Raw genomic sequence first — 22,675 nt, forward strand, 5'->3', positions numbered from 1 at the left:
ATTATCTGTCTACCAATCATTTAACCTCAATAGTGCCAGAGTGGCACTTATATCTTGGGGACAATCAACAACTGTGTGGATTCGGGGTCCCTTCACCTGGATGGAGTTCATGTCAGGTACTATACATGTGTCGGGAGCCACCTATATGTGTTGGGAGAGGTCATAGACCCCAGAAAAGAACCTGCTACTGCCATTTTCCTAAACCAATATGATTTCTAATTATATCCTACTTACACAGTCGGTACACCTACGATACAACTCCCACACCTAAGGCTCAGGAAAAGGGGTGGGAAGATTGTAAGAGTCAGAGAACCAGGATACCTGCTGTTAGACAATGTTTTGTACTCATGAAATCTCAACAACGTGATTGCCTAAACGGGATCTGCATAATGATACCAGTCAACATGTCAACTTGGATAGGGGAAATTTCATAAGGTCCCACCTCTCGATGAAGCGCTCCTGGCAATAAATGGGTGCTCAGAGAGGGAGATCAGTCTTCTACAGGGAACATCTCCCTGATAGATTATCCCATCCCAGTCAGCCCTAAGCATACATACATTAGAAGCATTACTAAATGAGTTCAGTAGGTTATATAACGCACGCATGTGCATGCACTCACACACACACCTATGTGTATATATATGTATATATATATATATATGTATGACAATAATAATTATACAAGAACAGATTATAAACTTGAAAGAGGGCCACAGGAGAAGTTGGAGGGTAAAAGACAGGGGTGAAAATGGTGTAAATACAGTAGTTGTATGAAATTCATAAAAACAACTTTAAAGGAGTGAATGGCAGAATACAAAGCAGAAATGTCTAAGTCTAGTATAAACCAACTGTCATAAGAGCCACAATAGGGGTGACCACAGGGCTAAATAAGTAAAGCTGCTGTTACCAAGGCTGGCGACCCAGCACTGATCCCAGGGATCCACATGGTGGAAGAAGTGAGCCAATGGCCACTGGCTGTCCTCTGACACCCATAGGCGTGTGGTGGCACATGAGTGTCTTTCGTCTCTACATGAACACATGTAGTAAAAATTAATTCAAAAATAAAGCGTAGGTCTCCAAGTCTGCAATCAGCTAGGTTAATCGTTTCATTGAAAATATAGAAGAAATTTAATCTCATTACCGAATATTGCCAAGCTTGGCATCACAGTTCTATAATCTTAGCAGCCTGAGATGCAGAAGACAAAGGAACTCATATTCTAGGTCAGCCTGGTAATATCTCTCTCTCTCTCTCTCTCTCTCTCTCTCTCTCTCTCTCTCTCTTCTCTCTTCTCTCTCTCTTTCTCTCTCCCTCTCTCCCTCTCTCCCTCTCCCTCTCTCTCTTTCTCTCTCTTCTCTCTCTCCTTCTCTCTCCCTCTCTCTTTCTCGCTCTTCTCTCTCCCTCTCTCTCTCTCTTTTCCTCCCTCCCTCTCTCTCTCTTACTCTCTCTGTCCCTCCCTCCCCCTCCCCCCCTCTCTCATAGTTAGAAATCAGAGCTTGTTGGTAGAGTGCCTGCCTGTGTAAGCCTTAGGTTGTTTCTCAGAGAAGAGACATGCAGAAAAATGAATGTTACATTTAGAAGTTTGAGAGCATGGACAGGAAGGGGATGAGGGACAGGTGGAGGAAGGGAGGGTGGAGGAAGTATGGTTGCCTTCGCTCACACAGAGCGGTGTGAGTAACAACACTGCCCTAAGCCCAGGAACAGTTTCTTTCTCAAAGCATGAAAGTCAGAATCTGGCTCCCCCTCCATTTATCAAGAGGTTTGGAGTCTTACCTTCAAAGTCCACATCTCCAACTAACTTGGTCTTTCCTGTCACAGGATCTTGTACGTAGTTGATGCCCACGTCAATCACTGTTGCGCCTTCTCTGACCATGTCAGCAGTAATCAGCCCAGGAATACCTGTGAACAAAACGGTTGTAAAACACTCCAATGCTCACATGTTGCTCTGTGTCCTAAGAATATAGAAGTAAACCCTTTGCAAATAAGAGACCAGTTGATTATTGATCATTAGGCAGAAGGACAAGGTGATTAAGGAAGCGCATCTGGCTTTCGAGGAACATCTGGCCTAGAGCTGTTCTGTGTCCTCAGAGATTGTTTACCTGGCCTCTCCACGTGAGTACTGGTTTGCGTCTAACACAAAATCAGAGAGACGGCATAGGCACCCACCATTTCAGAGTAAAGGGGAAGCAACTTGGAAATTGAAAAGGAAGAAATGAAAGTGGACAGATAGCCCTAACTCCTACTCTCCGGTGTGATGTAAGCAGTCTCACCTGCTCCAAACAGAATCGTCACCTTTTGTTGTTTTCTGGTTTCCTTTGATCCCTATGTCTACATAGACTCTGAAACATGGAAGCTATAGGAGCTGTCCTCCTTCTCCATCTGGTTGAAAAGAGAGATCTGTAGAGATAACATGCCATCGTCTGTGGTCTACACCTAGTTTCAAGTTTTATGGCAAGTCGGGCAGTACTGGCTAACTCTTGATGACACTGCAGGGTTGTTTCGTTTTGCTTTGTGAGTGGCTCTTGAGCTAGTTCAAAACAACGCAGTGACATAACAATGTATATGATGCTTTACATTGTGTGTGTGTTGACTGAGTTCAGCCGGGTGCTCAGACTTAGATGGTTATGTAACTAGAGTCAGATAAATTCTGACTGGTGTCGTCTGAAGACATGACGTGTGGGTCTGAATTAGTTCTCACCCATGGCTGCAGTTGATGCATAGGGTAAACTAGGACCTCAGGATGGGCTGAGGCTGTCACCAGTTTAGCATGTGAACTTTCTCTGTAGCTTGTGCCCATCCAGTCTGGCCAGCTGACAACCAAGCATGCAGAAGACAGACAGTAGATGCTGCCCACCTCTGGAGGTGACAATCCTGAGACTAGCTTCTCAGTTCTCTTACATTCTCTCAGTGAAGAAGTGACAGAGCCCATTCAGATTCAAGAGCCCCTCCTAGTGGGAGGCAACTTGAAGAACCTGTGACATCCCTCATTCTACAGTGCTCTTGTGGCTGGAAGGCTGACGAGTGATTTACTCACATCAGGTGTGTGTCCCTTGCTGGTAGTTCATTAGCATAGTACATTTAATACAGGAGTATTTTTAGAAATTCTATCTGTTCCTGGGTTAGAGACCTTCTTCTACTTGCAGGTTTTAGTTAGTTTCTGACTCTTTTTTTATTCTTTAAAGATTTTTTTCAATTTAAAAATGTTGTCATAAATGTGTTTTGCTATTCTTTCCCCTTCCCACAAATCCTAATGATCATCTTTCCAAAATGGAACATTGAAAGAAATTGCCACACAACAGGAAAAGGAAGAAGACTAGCACCAACAGGTTTGCTCCTTTTATGAAATCTGTCTCTAGCCTACCAACTGGTCACCCTAATCTCCTTAGGAAGCATACCCCCAGGGACCTAAGAGCCTACTCTTCTGCTGACTTCACAGTAGTTCTACTACTTCTCAGTATAGTCACTCTGGGAACTAGGCATTTAGCATATGTATCTGAGGAAAATTGAAACAACATCTAAACCACAGTTATTCCTCCATGTGTGTCTATTTGCTAATGTGTATAGAACTCTAAGACTCCAATTGTGTAAGAAATAGAAGTATTTAGGAAACTGTATGTTCTAGACAGCTTTGAGAAGCTATGTCAGGAATAATTTCTATAAATAATGTAAATATAGACTAGACTCTTATTAAGTGCCATCAAAAAAAAATCAACTCATTGGGAGATTTGGAAACAAATTCTTTCTTCTTTTCCCATTTGTCTTGTTTTGTTTTGTTTGAGACTTGGTTTCTCTCTATAGTCCTAGCTGCCCTAGAACTCACCCTGTACACCAAGCTGGCCTAGAAATCCAAGATCCACCTACTCTGCTGCCTCGGGGCTGGGACTAAAGGCTAGCATCACCACCGCCCAGCTGGTCAGAGTCTTACTGCCTTGAGACAGCACTCATAAGAAAATCGTGATGCAGATGAAACCTCCACTTTCTGCTCATTTGTCCTAAGACTCTTAGCAAGAAACAAGACAATATACTTTGTTTTTAAATGCCTTATTACTGAGTAGAGTAAAACTCAGAATAAACATATGGCCTTATAACTTTTTGTTAAAAAGGGATGTTGTCCATCATTAAACACAGGGTACATATGTTTGAAGATAATTAAACAGGAAAAAAAAAACACTGTAGGGAGAGGAGACCTTGAATTGAAGAATGTGAGAAAGAAATACTGTTATAGATAACAAATGCTCACTCTCTCATCCCCTAACATATTCTCAAAAGAAGGGATTTCTTCTAATGTTATAGGGCAACCTTTATAGTGATGAGGGCAATATTTCATTAGCTGAAATCTGCTGTTCTTGTTCAAAGTGTCCCCTGGGCACTTTGCCTTCATATCCTGCCCCAGACAGAGGCACTGACACCCTTCTTCTGTGATATTCGTAGTAATGTCACACTCTGAAAATTCAAATGTCATATTAAATGTGTCCGGTGTCTCCTCAAAGCCTATTGGGTACAGATTGTTCACATTAAATCATAGCTAACTTGACATTGAGTTATGAGTAATACCTTTGTGTCCAACCAAGGATCACAAGGAGATGCCGGAGAGCTTTTAAAATAATAATATTGCAGAATTTTGGGGTGACTACACCCACAAACATTCACATTTACTTCTTTAATTCTCACTAATTCTTTAATTTTTACTTCTTTAGGTACTCACTTAACTCAAAAGCTGACAAAGAGTAAACTGATTCTTAAACCACACAGCACGGGATGTAGGTTTATTTGGGAGCTTAAAACCATGAACAGACATATTAGCCCATTTCCTTACAGTAACAAACTTTATCATTTTACCTCCTAAAGTTGTACGGTCGAAGATCTGCATTTTGTTACCTTTACACTAAAAGAATTCCCCATGATCCTCTGCAAATAACAATACCCAGTTGAGATGCTTCACCTGAGAATTTACTAAGGGGCTTCCCTCACATGTTCTACTAGCCAGAAGTCAGTATCTAAAGTCAGCAATTTGCCTATAATTCCTTTAAAAGATATAAATGTCAAAAAATATAAATCGGGCTCTGACTGTGAAGTGTCTAACAGTTCAAATTATCATTATGTTATTTTTGGCTTATCGGCTGATACATTTCTGAATTTGCCACAAGAAGCAATCCAACATGCCAGTGACCAGATTTCACAGAAAACTCCCACCTTAATATTCTGGAGTTTTCAGAGTTCTCTTATCAGTTGTCTGCATTTCCAATCAAAGAGTTAACTAGGTTCCCAATGACCAAAATTCCGAATCATTTAGTCAAATACGAAATTGAGTTGCTAAATGCCTAAAATCTTACAATTTAATTTTCTACTTTACAAATATAATTTCTCATTAAAGCTCTTGGCAGGCTTATGGAAACAAACCACAGTCTTTCCCACAAGCTAAACTATCCATCTATAAATTTATTTCTGGCAGAAGGTTTATTACTAACTTAGAATTAAAAATTAACTTAGATGATCATATTCAGATAGAATGGTCTCATGATAAAAAGTATGGTTTACCATTTATATAATATGAGGTGGACTGATGATGTCTGAGGGATAAGTAGACCATCAGTAGATGTTTATACAGAATTATGCTAATTTGGGAACTATAGCTGGCTAACCAGGTGCCATTCTCTCACTCTGCCCCTAACCTTCAGACAAAATTCACTGAATAGAACAGGATAACAATACTAAAGCTGCAGTTGCCAATCCATACTGCAGTAGCTTAGGTGCTTAGCTCAAAGCATGGACTTTACCACTGTTAAGTGGTGTTAAGTGTGAAGTTACATCTCATTAGACACAAGGCTAAGTGGGTATTTCATAGACCAATGTGACAGGTTCAGAACTGTGTTCACACTCACATGCACACACAGAATGAAGTCTCCTCCCTGTAGCTCCCCCTATCATAGCCATCTTCAAGTCTTTATGAAACGAAATGGCCCAGGCCAGGGATCCTGATAAAAGGAAGTACTGTATTCACATAACACTCTAATTAGTAGAGTTCAAAGAGCTCTGTAAACATTACCTAATTAAACCCCACAACGATTCAGTGAAGCAAGAGAGCTTTACCCATTATCCTCATTCACAGAAGCTAGATTCTGAGGTACCGAGAAGCTAAATGATTTCTTGGTTTCACAATGTTGAGTCAGAGGTGAGGCTTGGAACAAGACCAGAGCTCCAGTTCAGATATAAAACTAGTGGCACGGAAGTGCCTATTCAGGTGGCTTACTCCTGCAGCTGGAAGTCATCCTGCTTCAACAGTAAGGGCAATGGAATTTATGCGGATGCATGGTTTCTTCTAAATCAAGAAAAATGTTCTAAAGCATTATTTGCTTTGGAGGCAGTCACATGAGGGACAAAGACAGCCTGGCTGGCTTAGCTATGTTTGTGGAGCTGAAACTACAGTATCTAAGAGGAAATGGTAAAAGTAAGGAATTCTCTGTTACTCACAATTCCAGGGGCGTCCATCAGGGAAGCCAAGAGAGAAAGTTGATGATATCAGGGCAAGCAGAAAGCAGAAAGGAAAAGAAAGGGCAGATGGCAAGTTGTCGGGAAGGGCCTATTTCCTCCATCTAGGCTCCCGTCTTAAAGTTTCCAGACCCTCTTAGACTAGAACCACCAGCCTGGGACTCAGTGTTCAATACCCTGAGACACAGAGAGTCACTCAGACTGAAACCATAACACTAGCGGAATAGAATCCCCATCGACAGCCAGACTGTTCTCTCCTAAGTATCTTCCTATTCTTTCTAGGAAATCTTAATGAGTGCTGAGTTAAAGGATGGCACACTCTGTTCTTTCCATTGTTCTTCCTCTGTGATCTTTGCTGCCTAACTGGTGTCTGGCTGTGAGGTGTCAGAATACTCATGTTCACAAGAAAGGCAACATCCTGTGGATGCCAGGACAGGGGCATGTCTGTTAACAGAGCTGAGGATAGTGATCTGCACTAGATTACATCAGCTTGAAATACAGAATTTTGGTGGGGTTTAGAAATTCACAGGAGAGCTATTAAGTGGTCTCATTAGTGTCAGCCTCAAATACTTTCCCTATAAAGCCAAGGAGACACATGCTTCTCTTTTCTTCCTGTAAGCAAATCTTACCCTCTACAAAAAGATACTGCTGCATTTGTGGATTTGGATATGAGCATAGCTTGGAGGCTGGTGAGCTAAATATCCAAAGGTTTATACTGTCAAATACTATTTTATATACAGAACACAGAAGTCAAATGGGCTCTGTTTCAAAGACATCAAACTCTTTATTCTGTGCTCGGTGTGTGTACATTGTGTGCAAGTGTGCTTATAGTGTCATACACATAAGGGCCACAGGACAACCTCAAGTATCATTCCCCAGTAGCTGACCACCATTTGTTTGTTGGAGACAGGGTCTCTCACTGGCCTGGAATTAGTCAAGTAGGATCTCCCATGGTCCACCTTCACAGTGGAGAACTACATGGTGTGATGGTCTGTATTTGTTTGGCCCAGGGAGTAGCACTATTAGGAGGTGTGGCCTTGCTGGAGTGGGTGTGTCACTGTGGGTGTGGGCTTCAAGACCTTTGTCCTGTCCTAGACGCCTGAGAGTCAGTCTTCTTCTGTTTGCCTTCAGAACAAAATGTAGACCTCTTAGCTCTTCCTATACTATTCCTAGATGCTGCCATGTTCCTGCCTTGATGATAATGGATTGAGCCTCTGCTCCTTTAAACAGCCCCAGTTGAATGTTGTCCCTAAAGGAGTTGCCTTGGTCATGGTGTGTTTACAGCAGTAAAACCCTATGGAAGACACGTGGGTTCTAGAGAAGGAACCAGAGCCCCATGATGCAAGACGAGTACTTTTATGACTGAGATAATTTCTCAGCCTCTGTCTTGTTTCTTTAATTATTTTTGAAGTGTATTTATTTGTATTGTATGTGTTGGTATTCTGTCTGAAGGTAGGTTTGTATGCCACATGTATGCACTGCCATGGAGGCCAGAAGAGGGCATCAGATCCCCTGAAACTGAAGTTACTAATGGTTGTGATTCACCATGTGAGTGCTGGTCCGGGGCAAGAGCACCCAATCCCTTAACCACTGAGCCACCTCTCTGGCCCCTGAAATTTTTGTTTAAAAGAAAAATGTTTTCTGGCTCAATAGTTTAAAACACTCAAAGGAGTGAGATGTAGGAACTAAAAGGAGAAGATGGCGTTAGAATAGAACAACCATCCCAAAACTGCACCCTGCCCCCATGCAGCCCAGCCCAAGAGGAAAGCCTGGGTTATATCTCTAAAAACAGAGAGGCGGCTGCTAACTCTCAAAGACCCAAGAATCTAATTCGGACACTGAGATGAAGTGGGTAGGTGCAAACGAGGTTTATAACGCCAGTCACCTCCTTCACATGCAGCCATTGACATCTCCCCGTTCCTATACCTTTAGTCATTAAAGCAGCAGCTACACATTTCATGTCCTGGGGCTTATGCAAGCAATATCCACAAGAAGGAGAAGAAAGAACTTATTCTCTAGACTCAGAATTTCAAAAGCCAAGGATGGAAGGACTCAAACCAGAAAACAGGAAGGGTAGATAAGAAAAAAATAGAACCAGAGAAGAGGTGAACTCTTAAACCCCAGAGGTTCCCCGGGAAAGTCTACTTCCAGAGGTTCTGCCTGTATATCCTAGAGGACCAGAGGATTAGCAGAAAACTTGAAGCAGTTGAACATGAAGATGCTGTAACAACAGAAGTGGGAGCACGCGGCAGGCACGTGTACAGCGATCAAGTCAATGAACGGGAGAATAGATGCCTATCACACTGGATGTGTGTGTACAAGCACATGCATGAAAATTAAACGTCTCCACTGTGTCTTTATATTTAGATGGAATCTTAGGAAAAGCAAATGGAAACTTTATGTAGGTTAAACTTTGGTTTCTATTACTTTAAAAGATGGAATGAATTTTGAGAGAGAGTTGGGCTGTGGTTTGAGACTGTCCCCCAAGGATTCGTGGGCTACAAGTTTGTTAAGAGGTAGTAACTAGTGGAAAGTGGTTACGTCCCTGGGGTACTGTTGATTGGGATTAATGCAGTTCATTTAGGGCTCTGTTTGGTCCTATGAGAGGGCATGTCTAGAAAAGAAGAAGTTGGGCCACTTAATCTGTCACCTTTTGTCCCTTCATGTGACTTTTCCCACATGATTCTACCATTTTATACTGTCTGAAGTGGTGTCTTCATCAGTGTCAAGACTGAACTAAGACTTTCTGTCTCCAAATCTATGAACTAAACACAGTTTTTTAAATATCAGATATCTTGTTATGGCATCTGAAAATGAAATAACTCATAAAACACTCCATCTTGGGGCCATCAGTTTAAAAAAAAAAAAAGTAACAGTGTACCAGAGCTTGGCACATAGAACAACACATACAGTAAAGGTATGTGTTCTTTAACTAAAACTTATGTTATATATGGATTAAGACAAGAAGTGAATTGCATGTTTCATTAGAGGCCTAATTATTTCCATCTTGCCTTCTCTCCAACGCACTAGGATTCCTGCCAAGGCATGTGGTAGCACCTTGCATTCAAAAAGGTCCAATCTGAATCTGAGCATGACTATAGGAATCAATTTGGAGTAGAAGGCAGAAATTGCATTGCCTACCCCTAGTGATCCCACATTTCCTTACTGGTTCTCTGTTGCTTCCATTATCACTATAAGGAAGGTCACGTTTGTTTATACACTCGGCCTATGATCAGAATGTGGCACATGTGGAATAGATGCAGTGCTTCAAACAAGCCTCGATAATAGCAAAGTCTAAAAATGACTCAAAACATAAGAGCAAGTCAAGCAATTCATCAATGAATGAATGAATCAATCTGAGATAAACTGAGGCCAGACCACAATGTCAATATTGAGGTTTTGCATGATTAGTCCAACAACAATAATGTCAATAGAATATGTATGTCTTCCTGTTGATCATAACTAAAATACTTGTGAACATTTTGACAATACTACATAAGTTAAAAAATATATTATATATGCACAGTAAATTATCTTTTCAACTGATATCCAACAGCTCCATTCCACAAACAAAATAATATTTGCCATTATCCCTTCAAATCACTGTATACCATGGCTTCTCATTCACGGTATCCAATAAATCCACTTTCTTTGTCTGAACACTCAATAATATAGATAAACATTATAGAAATGTATGCACATTAACAAAGATACAATTCAGAAAGCATAGAATTAAAAATAGAAAGTTCCATATCACTGCAACTTGAGTTAAGATTTATGTTTACACTTCAAAATGGTAAAAACTCATGTTACATTCACTACCCTTTAAAATGTAAGGATTATGTAAATAAAAGCATTTCTCAAGGTAATCCTCATTCTCATCCTCTTAACAGTCTCTTGGATATTCTCCAAATCTTCCAACCTTTTGTTCTCATTTTTTCTACATTATGGACTCATGAAACACAAAATACACATTAAAAACACAACAGTGGTTTTAAGATATGTAGATAAAATAAGGGAATCATATACATATAAGATATGCGTTATTTAGAATAATATAGTTCTTGGATTGGTAGTTTGAATACATAGCTTTCTTGGTTATATTAATATAATTATATTATAATATAATTATAATTATATGTTCTTTTAGCCTCTTAGCTTAAATTATAAAATCGATTTGTTCTTTTTAGTGTCAATTTCACTTTATTTTTAGAATAGATGACCATGTTATCTGAAAATAAAGTCACCCAGCATGGATATATATCTCATTACTTTACTTGTTTGTACTAGATAGACCAATGACAATGTTAGACAGAAGTTATAAGTACCTTCCATCTTGTATAAGACAGAGGATTTTCTAAAGGGAGATAAAATACTCTATTCTGCAAAGTGCCTTAAGCTCAGGAAGTAAACAACTCAAAAGCTTAAGGAAGTCCCTGAAACTGAACAGAATCACCAGGCCTCTATTGTTCCAGGTATATAAAAGCTGCAGACAAAACAGACAAAGCAGACAAAGTAGACAAAGCAGACAAAACAGACAAAGCAAGCTGCCTGGAAGAGATTTTCTGGAACCTGCAGCACACTCACAGTTTGCAACTCTAACCTGTTGAGCTGCAAACTGTGTAGTGTGCTGCAGGTTCCAGTTTTTGTGGATGTTTTTGGTCTTACAATTGTCTGAGTCATTCTTTGTCCAGTAAGTAACCCCTCATCTACACTCTTTTAAGTAATTTCAATAAAACTCATTGGACTACAATGTTGGAATTTAGTACTATCCTTACGTGATTCTTTTAACAGTACTTTATCTGAGGTATTAAGATTGTTCTTCACATCTTCCCAGAAACACAAGAAGAAGAAACATTCATTCTTTTATCAAGTACAATGTTACCTGTAAGATTTTTACAAACACTTTCATCATGTAGAAAAGTCTCTTTATACTCCCAGTTTGCTGAAAAATATTCATCAGGAACTTCTGCTATATGGTTTCTAAGATTATGAAGACTTTGTAAAGTTTGTATTTTGGTTTGGGTTGCTAACATAGAAAACTACACAAATGATTTTACAATGTTAGACTGATCTTGGATTTATGGGCTAAATACTATTTTAGTCACGATGCTTTATCCTTTAATGTAGTGGGTTAAATTTGGATTAAATTTTTTAAAAACTACTTTATTGAGGTGTGGCTAACATACAAAATTCTGTATCTATTTAATGTAAACAACTTAATGGGTTTGAAGGTAAGCAAACTGTCATGAAGCCATTAGCAGAATTGATGCTATAAAAATATCCATCATCTACAAAGTTCTTCCTCTCACATTTTAAATTTAATTTCTTGTTGATTATTTTAAGGGGATAAGAACACTTAACATAAAACCTACCTTCTTAGCAAGGTTTTAACTAAGCAAGAGAGTGCTATTAATGCTGGCCGTTGTGATAAATATGTCTCTCGGGATTTACTCATCATGTGTAACTGAAACTTTATAACACTCCAAACCCTGCTCCTTTCCCCCTCATCCCAGCCCTGGAAACTATCATTCCAATATCTGTTTCTATGAGTTTGGATAATTTAGCTTTCTCATATAATCATGTCCTATTTGTCACTCCACATTTGCTGTATTTCACTACAAATGCTGTCTTTTGGATTTATGGTCACAAATAGTTTGGTTTTTTTTTCTTATGTGTGAGAGAGATATACGTGTGTGTATGTGCTTACGTGTACACATGCACATGGGGCCAGAGGGGATGTGGGACCTGTTCCTCAGTCCCTTCCCACCCTAGTTTTTGAGTCAGGGTCTCAGTGAAGTAGGTCTTTTTAAGTTGACTAGTCTGACTTGACAGGGAGCTAGAGTTCCTCCTCTTCCTGCCCGGTTCTGGGACTACTTATTTGTGCCCTTGTGCTCATCTTCTATGTGTGTGCTGGGGAGTCAAACTCACATCATTATACTCACACAGCAAACACTTTACCAACTCAGCCATCACCTCCCCAATATCAATCTTCTCTCTCTCTTTGGATGAATAATACTGTATTTTAGATCACTGGTAGATGACCTATCGGTGAATGGATAAATAAGTGAACATGTCATTTACATGTCTCCACTCCCGTGACTGATGTTCAACTGAGCAAGTGAATACAGATAATTCAAGATACTGGTTCCTGTTGCTTTGGATATGTACCTAGAAGCTAGATGGCTCGAACCTTTTATGAGGAATAGAGCATTTTCCATAGTGCCTGTTTCTGTTTCCATTCCAAGAGTACAAGGACTACAAGGACGCCTTTTGTTGTACTGGCATGTATGATCTTTTTTTCATAGAAGCCATCCTACTAGGTGAGGTACAATAGTGGAGCTTTGGTGTGTATTCACATGATGACACTAAGCTTCCCATGTATCTGTTGCTGCCCACTTTTTTCTTCATGAGATAAAGGTCTATGCAGTGCCATTGTCCAGTTTTAAATTAGGTCCCCTGTCCCTGGGCCTGGCTCTGTTCTTTTTCTTGCTTGTTTATGTACTTTGGCCACTGACATGTTCTAAGACAAACGATTTGCTAATCATTCCCCCATTCTGTAAGCTGCCCTCTTGTTTTAAAAGCTATATTAAAGACTTGTAGCTAACAATTGTCTATGTTTGCTTCTGTTGCCTATAGTTTTCCTGGACCATAAATCATAAAGAAGCTTGTTAGAAAATAATTATTTGATAAACCTAATTTTACCATTTAGAAAATGCAAATTTTTCATGGGGATGAATGGAATGATTCATTTTTAATAAAGAATTAAATCTTAGATGAGTATTTGCTATTTCGGGCCCTAGGTTATGTTCAACGTTTAATTTATAACCATCACTTCATATAAGCATGTACCATAAAAGACAAAGCAATGTGTGACATGTGTGGAGCCAACAGTATAGCGGCTGCTCTTAGCACAGCCTCAGAAGAGCTGTACACGGGGAACTTGACTCTATTCCACGCACAGGTGTAAAGCTCACACTCGGGGTTCTCTGTAGTTCTCAGGTTTCTTATAAAGGCTCATGTAGAAATAAGCAATTATGACAAATCGAGAGCAAATGCACTCATTGTAAATCTGAACAGAGTCACAGACCCTTTACTGACTACATAAGTAGGCTCCATTTGTCTCTTTAGTTTGAAGACCTTCACACGATGTTACTTCAAGAGGTGCAGGAAACGCTCTTTCCACCTTGTGGTTCTCCTTTTGAAATAAAACCATACAGAAAGCAGGTAGCCAGGATCACTGTCAGACTCTATAGCCCACTTCAAACCCTGCCTCTATGCAAACGGTAATATTGGCACTGGTGGGCGACACTTCAGTCACGGGTTTATCGCTTTTCTGCATCTATGCCGGTGAGTGCTCCTGCAAGGCCACAGCTGAGCATAACTGACTGCAAGCCCAGTGAAACCATTTGTTCCCTGCCAGTCAGCACATGTCTGCAAGAGACACTCAGCGATGCCACACACTGCGAGCCCACACGAATGATGAGCTCACCCGCAGAAGGGCTCATGTTCCTACCCGCACTAGGAAGTGCACTGGGAGTGTTTGCTTCTTCTTTAACCAAAGAGAGTCACCATTTACTCTTACTTGGTCGTTTCTCCTCCTTCCCTCACCTTGACCTCTGCAGGTGCAAGCCCTGAGTCACAGCGCTGATGCAACGCCAGCCATATTTACTCTTCGTAACATGGGACAGCCCCAAAGAAGGAATTAAGAAGACTCCAAGGCTGGATGGGTTTGGAAAAAAACTGTCTTCCCTTACAAAGACATCATCTTCTGGAAGAGAAGCTTGAACCAAGATAGGACCCTGGCTTCTGAGGAACTCATCAGTGGGTTGTCTGAGAGCAAGGTTCTTCATCAGGTTCAAGAATCATAGTGACCAACAAGCTGAACCTAGTTGCTGAGGACCCAGTACGGTGGAAGTCACTTCAGGAATGTTCTCAGTATTTCCTGCATCACATCTCAAATGCTTCTTTGTAGTTCTGGTCTCCTTTTCACCTATTTTATTATTTTTTTTAGCCACAGCATTTTTATTAGTTCCTCAGTAATTTTGTACAATATGTTTTACTCATATTCACCATCCCCCAACTACACTCCTTTCCATAACTTTACTTCTTTTATTGTTTTATTGTGTATAAAACAGACCAAAAGAACACAAGATCCAAAAATTGACCCATACTGCTACAATCACCCTGATTCTTGACAAAGGAGTCAGAACTACGTTTGAAAAGAGACAACCTCTTTTATAAAATGGTGCTAACTGGGAAAAAATGTTATCTACATATAGAAGGGTGAACCAAATCTTTGTGGCAAACCCTCTATACAAATCAATCCATGGGTTGGTGAGGTGGGTCAGTGGTTAAAAACACCGAGTAGTTCTTGCAAACAAGTCTAGTGACTCAAATTCAACCCTTGAAGCCCTCATAAGTTTGGAAGAAGAAACCTGACTCTACAGAGTTCTCTTAGCTCTGCATACATACATGACATATAAATCATATATACAATAGTAAGAACATTTTTAAAAAAATCTCAAAATAGGTCAGCGACCCTAATTTGAAAATAAGGATTTTTCTACATTAAGCAGAGGAACAATGTTCTCCTATGTGAGATGACATATTTATATTTTATATTACATGAAGGTATATTTCATATCTCAAATAATCATAATAAACATCATTTTCACAACCACAAACTAAAAGTTGATATGATAGAATAAGACATAGTAATCTTTACTAAAAAAAAAAAAACTAACTAAAAAGAGGTAAATCCTGTAGAAGTATGGTTAAAAAAATACTGTGATCTCTTCTTTTGGGTTGGTTTTTTCTTTTGGGTTGTGTTTTGTTTTGTTTTGCTTTTGGTTTGGGTTTTATGTTTTGTTTTGTTTTTGAGCTGTAAAAGCTAGAGGTAATATTCAAGGGATATACTCAAAAGTAGATTTTTAGTCATTTGATAAGCCAGGAAAAATTAATGATTTTAGTTACCACTCTATTAGAGATGTCTTGAGGATCCCCAGACTCTCCTGTTTTAAGATAACCATTCACTTCCTGAGGGAGACAGAGGTTGCAGTGTCTACTACTAGAAAACACCCTGTATGCCGTGAGCTGCATCCACAGTGTTGAATGGACAGCCCAAGTGTGGACCAATTACAGGACATGAGGAAATCACAAAGAACGGACTGATGACGAATGCGAACTTGATGCGAACTTGAGAACTCTCAAAGAAATGTAGTTACCAGGTTCTCGAAAATTAAAGAGGAAGGAGGAGAAGGAGGAAGAGGAGAAACAAACAATATTTTGAAACTGAGGGCTAATTACCTCCCAACACTAATTTGGTTAATAAACCTATGGAGCTTCCCAACAAGACAACATATTTATATCATACATATTGCATATATATACACATATATTCAATACTCTCTCTCTCATACACACACACACACACACACACACACACACACACACACAGAGCACAGGACTTTTGCCATTTCTGCCATTCACCTCATAGGAGAGAATCTTATATTAAATTTTGAAGCTTCTGTACAGAGAAGAAAACAAAAGGGAGTTGCTTTGCTAGTCACTCATCTGATAGGGGATTATTACTTAAAAATAGAGAGAGAGACCTCAAAAGTCAAACTCCCGAAGAGAAAAATGAGCCCATCAAGAAATGGGCAAATGAACTGACTAAATAAAAGATCTCAAAGCGGAAGAACTAATGAGCTATAAACACACAAAATATACTTAACATCTTTATCCATCACTAAAATGCAGACCAAAACTAATTTGTTATATATATATATGCATATATATATATAAATACATATTTACCATTATTTTATAAATATTATACATATGCTATTAAGGTATTTTTGGCTACAATAAATCCTGATGGAAATGGAATGCAGGGAGAAGGAGCCCTAGATACCATCAATTTGAATATGAAGAGAGACAGTGGGCTTTAGGGAGATGAGGTAACTTGTCAAGGCTGTCCAATTAATAAGCAGTAGAGTTAGATTTTAAATATTCCCCCTTCCCAGAGCTTGTGCACATCCCTCTATACTGTTAAAAGTAATTGACAAATTCGAGATAAGGGAGGAAGCAATTCTAAATGAGAAGCAGAGTCTAGCTAAAATGGAGAAGCTGGAGAATGAGAAACAGGGTGTGGAAACAATGATATTTTGGTGTGGCATTGCTACAGTTGGGGGTATCATTCAAAACTGCTGTGGGCTCTATGTGAGCTCACTGTACCCTCCCAGAGTGCAGAAGTCAGAGATGGGGAGTCGACGGTAGCCATGCCCTGCCCCTAGGGATTTTGGTGTTTAGGAATTTTTAAAATCATTAACCCTAGTCCCCAGGAGTGAGACATCAGAGAGAAGAGTTTGAGATCCTAGGATGAGAATGGACGGGATTGTACCTAAGAATTGATGTGGTGTTGAAAGTACAGGCAGGAAGTGAGTTGCTCACCTTTTGTTAGCCAGACACGAATCTTCCACATCACTGCACTGACCTGCCGTTCACCCTACTGTATATTACCCTGTCTGTCATGAAAAGTTTTGCCATAGAGGTGGTGAGCTCAGGCTTGGAGGTTCATCGCCCTGCGGGAGGGGTGTCCTAGGGAACAAGGCTGAGCCTACAAGTGCTCTAGCCAGTGACTCAGCACTTCTCTGGGAACCCAAGTCGATCTGAGCTTACTCCGATGGCTGGAGGGACTTTGGGAAGTTCCAAAAAGTTGCTGTCCTGTCTGAATAATAATTCCAAGGAATTTTAAAAAATTTACTCTGTCCTTCAGTTTTCTTGTAGAACTACATAGGAGAGGGCCTAAGGACCCCCACTACCATCTTTTAATGTTTGTCTTATCTTCAAGAGCCTCATACAGAACGGGTGTTGTCTTGGTGTCAGATACTCATTTCCATTCAAATGTATACTTTAGACATCTATAATAGTCTATTTTGTCTTCAATCTCAAGCTTCCTTAATCTTAATATCTATATTCAAACCAGCCTATCCGCCACTTAATGCTACGAGAGATTCTTCACAGACAACCTATTTCATTCGCATGACTTTATTAACTACACTACAATGACACCCTAGAAATACTGTCAGTTTTTCAAAATAATGTTACACTATGTAAGTCATCCAATAGTTAGAATAAACATCTCGTGTTTTAAAAATTATAATCTTAAGGTATATCGGCTAACTTCCAGTCAGTTTGAAGAGGTCCTTGTTTCCGATATAATCTTAAGATGAATACATCACAGCTTGGCTTGGCCGTTGCTGTACATCAGATGTATGTGGTGTTGTGCATCAGAGTCTGTGTGTGCTGCTGTGTAACAGATGCTGTGTGTGTGGTGCTGTGTATCAGTTGCTGTGTGTGGTGCTGTGTATCAGCTGCTGTGTGTTCTGTGGCACGGGTTACACATTTATGTACCTAAGTAGAGAGAATAGTTTAACCTCTGTGTCACTGCTCTGGCATCATTTACCATTTCCTTTTTGACACAAGGTCTTTTATTATCCTACAACTCATCAAAAAGTCTTGGCTGGGTGGACAGTGAGTACCCAGGGACCTGCTAACCCTCTTTCCCAGCGGTGGGATTACAAGCACATTCTATCATGCTGGGACTTTCCTGTGTAGCAAACCTAGATCTTGGTGTTTATAAGGCAAATACTTTACTGACTGAACTCTCTTCACAGTTCTGTGCCAGATACTATTCTAAGCATGCATCTATCAAGCATTAAGAAAGGAGAAAGAGAAAAAGAAATAACAGTAAATCAGGCCTATTCCTGCCATAGGAGAATGAAGAGGTCAGACAACCACACACAGATATTCAGTGCCCTAGAAATTGGTGGTCTCTGTGACCTCAGAACAGTAGCTTCCCATAGACTTGAAGCCTAGTTTAACAGGACCTGATTTTCTGATTTGAGATTCTGACTAATTCCAAATATCAGTTCTGGGGGCATATGTTCAAGAGTTAAGTAGAGTATAGTTAGTCCTCTACAGTGAACACTGCGGGAAACTGGAGGGACGAGGTCAGTACTAACCTAAGCTAATATTACTCATGCCCCGGCGTCATCACACAGTGATTTCTTCTTTTACTCTTCCACAAGCCCATTTCTAGAATTCATCACCAAATGGATTGCCATTTATAGAAAGCTATCAATCTTCCTGACATATAACATACTCACCCCCCCCCCCCTGCTCTTTCTGACTTCTAGATGCGACGGCTTCCTTATATGCTGACATTCTAGTTATGAGACTGACCCAGCCCTCCCTTCTCTAGCTACCTCTGCCATTAGGTCACGCTCTGCCTGTTTAATTCCCACTCCTAATTGTATTCGTAGGTTTCCCACACAGGATGCACAGTGTGCCGTTCTAGTAATACCTCATTGCTACTGTGTAGTTATATAGAACTCTTTGTAGTATAAATTCCCGGTTTCTGTCATGACTGCGATGACTAATATCTCCATGTTTTATCCTTAAATTCTCCTCGTGAATATTAATGAACGAACTAGAAATGTAACAACCATGTGTATTTGTCTCTCGCAAAGTCTCGATGTTCTTCCCAGAAAAGTTCCCATGACTAAGTACTTATTTCTTTGGGAGGATTTCAGGGTTGCATATGAAGCAGCCCTCCGGCACTCAGACAGAGTGATATGCTTCTGAAAAGAAAAAGGGATAAGAATTGTTCTCACTCTCTTCCTTCAAAATGTCTTTTTGCCATGGTGGCCTGTGGCCAAATTACCATACATAAAATAGGAGTGGAGCCGTCTGGTGGATGTGGAGGATCCTCCCAGGGAGATGGGGTGTATTGGAGGAACTAATCCAAAAGACCTTGCCATGCATCTTTCTATATCCTGGCTCTCTGTGTTAATTACAGAGAAGTCTTCCTTTCCTACCCTTCTTTGCTTGCCTTTCGGCTTTTGTAATACACTAGGCTGGACAGAAGCCCCTGGGAGAAGCCTGAAGACGGTGACAGTGTCTGGTATAATGAATGACTTGTGACATATGTGTTGAATCAGTCACAAGAGACTGTCAGTGGATCCCACAAGAGGATTTGCCACTTGTCATGATGACAAGACAAACGTGAGCTCGGATACATGCTGAGAAAGTTTTCTCCACTGGGAAAAACTATGCACTCAATACACAGCTGAGAGATGCAAACAGTTTGAAACATCGCTCACTATTTACAAGTTACTGACATTCAACACACATTCAAATGACAAATACTCGTGACATTTAAAGCCCCGAGGTCGCCAGTAACATGCAGTGAAGCAGGAGAATGATAGAGGTTTCATTCAGGCACTGGGTATGGCAGGAGATGGAACACTTGACTATAACTAAGAAATAAACGCCAAGTCGGGGAGAAAATGGAAAAAAAAATAAACTTGGAGCCATTAAATGAAATCATAGTAGCTTTTCTCTTTGTCTCTGTTCCTGACTCTATAGAAACAGTTGGTGACAGTCTGATGGAGGCTTTACAATTGTGAGCTTCCTCCTGCTCTCTTCTCCATCCTTGCCTTATACCAAAGTCCATACCTTTGGGCTCACAAATAAGGTGACCTTATTTATATAAGTATTTCTTATACTATCTTTCATAATGTTTTAATGTACAATCATAACCAAACAATATATACAATAAAATCCCAATATCTCCAGCTTGGACCTTACCATGTACAGACCCCCTTCTAAGGTTCTCTCTCTCTCTCTCTCTCTCTCTCTCTCTCTCTCTCTCTCTCTCTCCCTCCCTCTCTCCCCCTTCCTCTCTCCCTCCCTCCCTCTCCCTCTCTCTCTCACTCTCTTGCGCTCTCTCTCTTTCTCTCTCTCTCTCTCTCTCTCTCCCTCTCCCCCTCCCCCTCTCTCTCTTGTTCTCTCTCTCTCTTGCTCTCTCTCTCTCCCTCCCTTCCTCCCTCCCCCCCTCGCTCTCTCGCTCTCTCTCTGCTTGGAATGTTGTTCTCTCAGATGTCTCCTTGAATTGTTTTTCTTCCACTTTACCTAGGGCACCGAATCCACCTCAGACCATCGAAGGAAACATTATGCTGTGATTTATAGAGCTGTGTTTGGGGCCACTGAGGGCCCAGAGTGCAAGAGACCGGATGATGCGTGCTGTGAGTGTGCTCATGCCTTAGGGGAGGGGCGGGTGGAGGGAGGACACAGCCTGACTGCCGCACAGTGAGAGCACTGGCTGTGAGAACATCACTAGCAGATCATAGACACCACAGAAAGTAGCAGGAGAGAGGAAGAAAGAACAACCAACCCTTCCCTTCAGATTTACCACAGTGCCAACTCTTGGCAGAAACCAGTGGCTAAATATACAGGCCAAGCTGTCCACAGCTCATAAAGACCGAAGCAAGACAAGGTAGAGTGGATCCAGTGGGTAGATGAGTGACCAGGACTGATACTCTACTCCATGGCCACTTCTTGAAAATTATTATTAGTGATAGATATCTAAAGTGGTGTCTCATCCATATTCTTTTCTCTTACTAATCCTCAATGTGGCACTCATCTTTTACTTGACATGATTTTCGATTGATTGAGCTTTTTATGTTCTTTCCCACAAATGTTACAACCTCTTCAACGCATGGACCTCATCATTCTATAAAGTATTATACCCTTACAATTTGTAACGTCTTCTGCTGTATAGCAAGAGTTTATTGAGCGGACAAATCCAATCTTCCCTTTGCTATCTGAAAGTATTCATGTTTGATTCAATCGGAGACGTGCTATAGACTCTCGATATTTCTAAATAAATTAGTCACACATATGAAGTCTGTATCTAGCCTTTTCTAGGGTCTAAAATATCATTCTGGTTACCTTAGTTACTCTTAATTAAAACATCAATTTAAACATGTCATAATAAACATATACATATTGTTTTTCACATATTTTCTCTCTTTATTAAACTACAAAAAAAACCTAATTTCAAAACTAAAGGGAATAACAATATTTAGTGAACACAACCCATTCAACTGCTCCATGCCTGAGCATTCTTTAAAAGGTGGGTGACACAGAGGAAATGTAGTACATTCTACAGACAAGGTATTTAAAATACACCCGCTTACTTCTGCCTTTTCATCATGTACTTGGTCTGTTAAAACATTTTAACAAAGTTTAAAAAAGAACACAAAATGCTTATGCCATTCAAAATACAGCAAAAGTTCATTCTTAAAATTAGCAAAGGTTTCTCCAGAATTCCCGTTTTATTGTTCGTTTCTTTGTTTTGTTTTGATTTGATTTGATTTCTCCTCCTAAGAACTCAGTACCAAGAAGCTGACCAGCTCAAGAACTGGTGGCTTTCAATGGCTCCATTAATCAAGTTGGGGTTGGCTCTTCTTTCTCCTTATTCTTTAGAAAATACAAATTTTGATGCTCCTTTCTAAACCTTTCTTATACAAAGCCGAGGCCCTAAGTTTGGTGCACCAAACTGCAGACGACGCCGTCCTTGGTGTAAATACCCTGACTCTGCCGGATGCAGCCAGTGGGACATGCTCTAGTTGACTCCGAAAGCCATGCCTCACACTTGGGTGTGGTCAGAGTCGCACGGTGGTTGTCTGTCTCTCTCTCACTCAGACATTCTGCTCTCACCAACACAGTGTTAAAGATCAAATCCAGTTTCCTTTTGTTCCCCTACACCACAAGATATCACCAACCGGCACCGATCTGTTTGTATAAATGTTGTTCCATCGTGCTTGTCGAAGTGTCTGGGGAAGGGCACACTGTGGTGTGACAGAGGCTGAGGCAGGTACAACAGGCCACCATGGTGACTATGCAGAGACAAACTTCAGTTGGCAGACATCGGCCATACAATTTCCTCTGTGTGACTCTCATGCATTCTTTAAATGCACCAAACATCAAGGCAGGAATGACCCCACCATGCCACTCCCCCCAGACAACCATCAGTGGACACTTACCTGCAGCCACTATGATAATCTCTGCCAGCTGAGTATGGGCCTTCAGTTGCTCTCTGGGGGTGTGTCTGTGAGCTATGGTCACCGTCGCATCGCCTGCAATGCAGAGGAGCCTCTGTGAGAAGTTACCTGGGCTTTCCAGAATTCTACAAAGTCTTAAACCTATGGCAGTTTTTGTTATCACCTGTGAATAGGAGCATGCTTGGACATGAATAAATCACATTAAAAATTCAAAAGGAAGTCTAGATGAACCAGAACTTAAAAGTCTACCTTTCAACTCAAAACATGGGAAATC

At 40.5% G+C, this 22,675-nt stretch overlaps 1 protein-coding gene across 3 annotated transcripts in view; it reads right to left on the minus strand.

The window, feature by feature from the left end:
* The window catches only part of Mthfd2l (methylenetetrahydrofolate dehydrogenase (NADP+ dependent) 2-like), an 81,370-nt gene that overhangs the window by 18,207 nt on the left and 40,488 nt on the right, over nt 1-22,675 (minus strand). For 2 of the 3 annotated variants that reach the window (XM_017599176.2, NM_001107211.2), the window contains 2 exons: nt 22,384-22,476; nt 1,772-1,897 (listed from right to left, as the gene is read on the minus strand). In XM_017599176.2, coding sequence (XP_017454665.1) covers nt 1,772-1,897; nt 22,384-22,476 — 219 coding nt within the window. The remainder of the gene's footprint in view (nt 1-1,771; nt 1,898-22,383; nt 22,477-22,675) is intronic. The other variant, XM_063273069.1, reaches the window with a different exon arrangement.

This window comes from Rattus norvegicus, chromosome 14 (assembly GCF_036323735.1).
Source record: "Rattus norvegicus strain BN/NHsdMcwi chromosome 14, GRCr8, whole genome shotgun sequence".
Taxonomy (NCBI): Eukaryota; Metazoa; Chordata; class Mammalia; order Rodentia; family Muridae; genus Rattus; species Rattus norvegicus.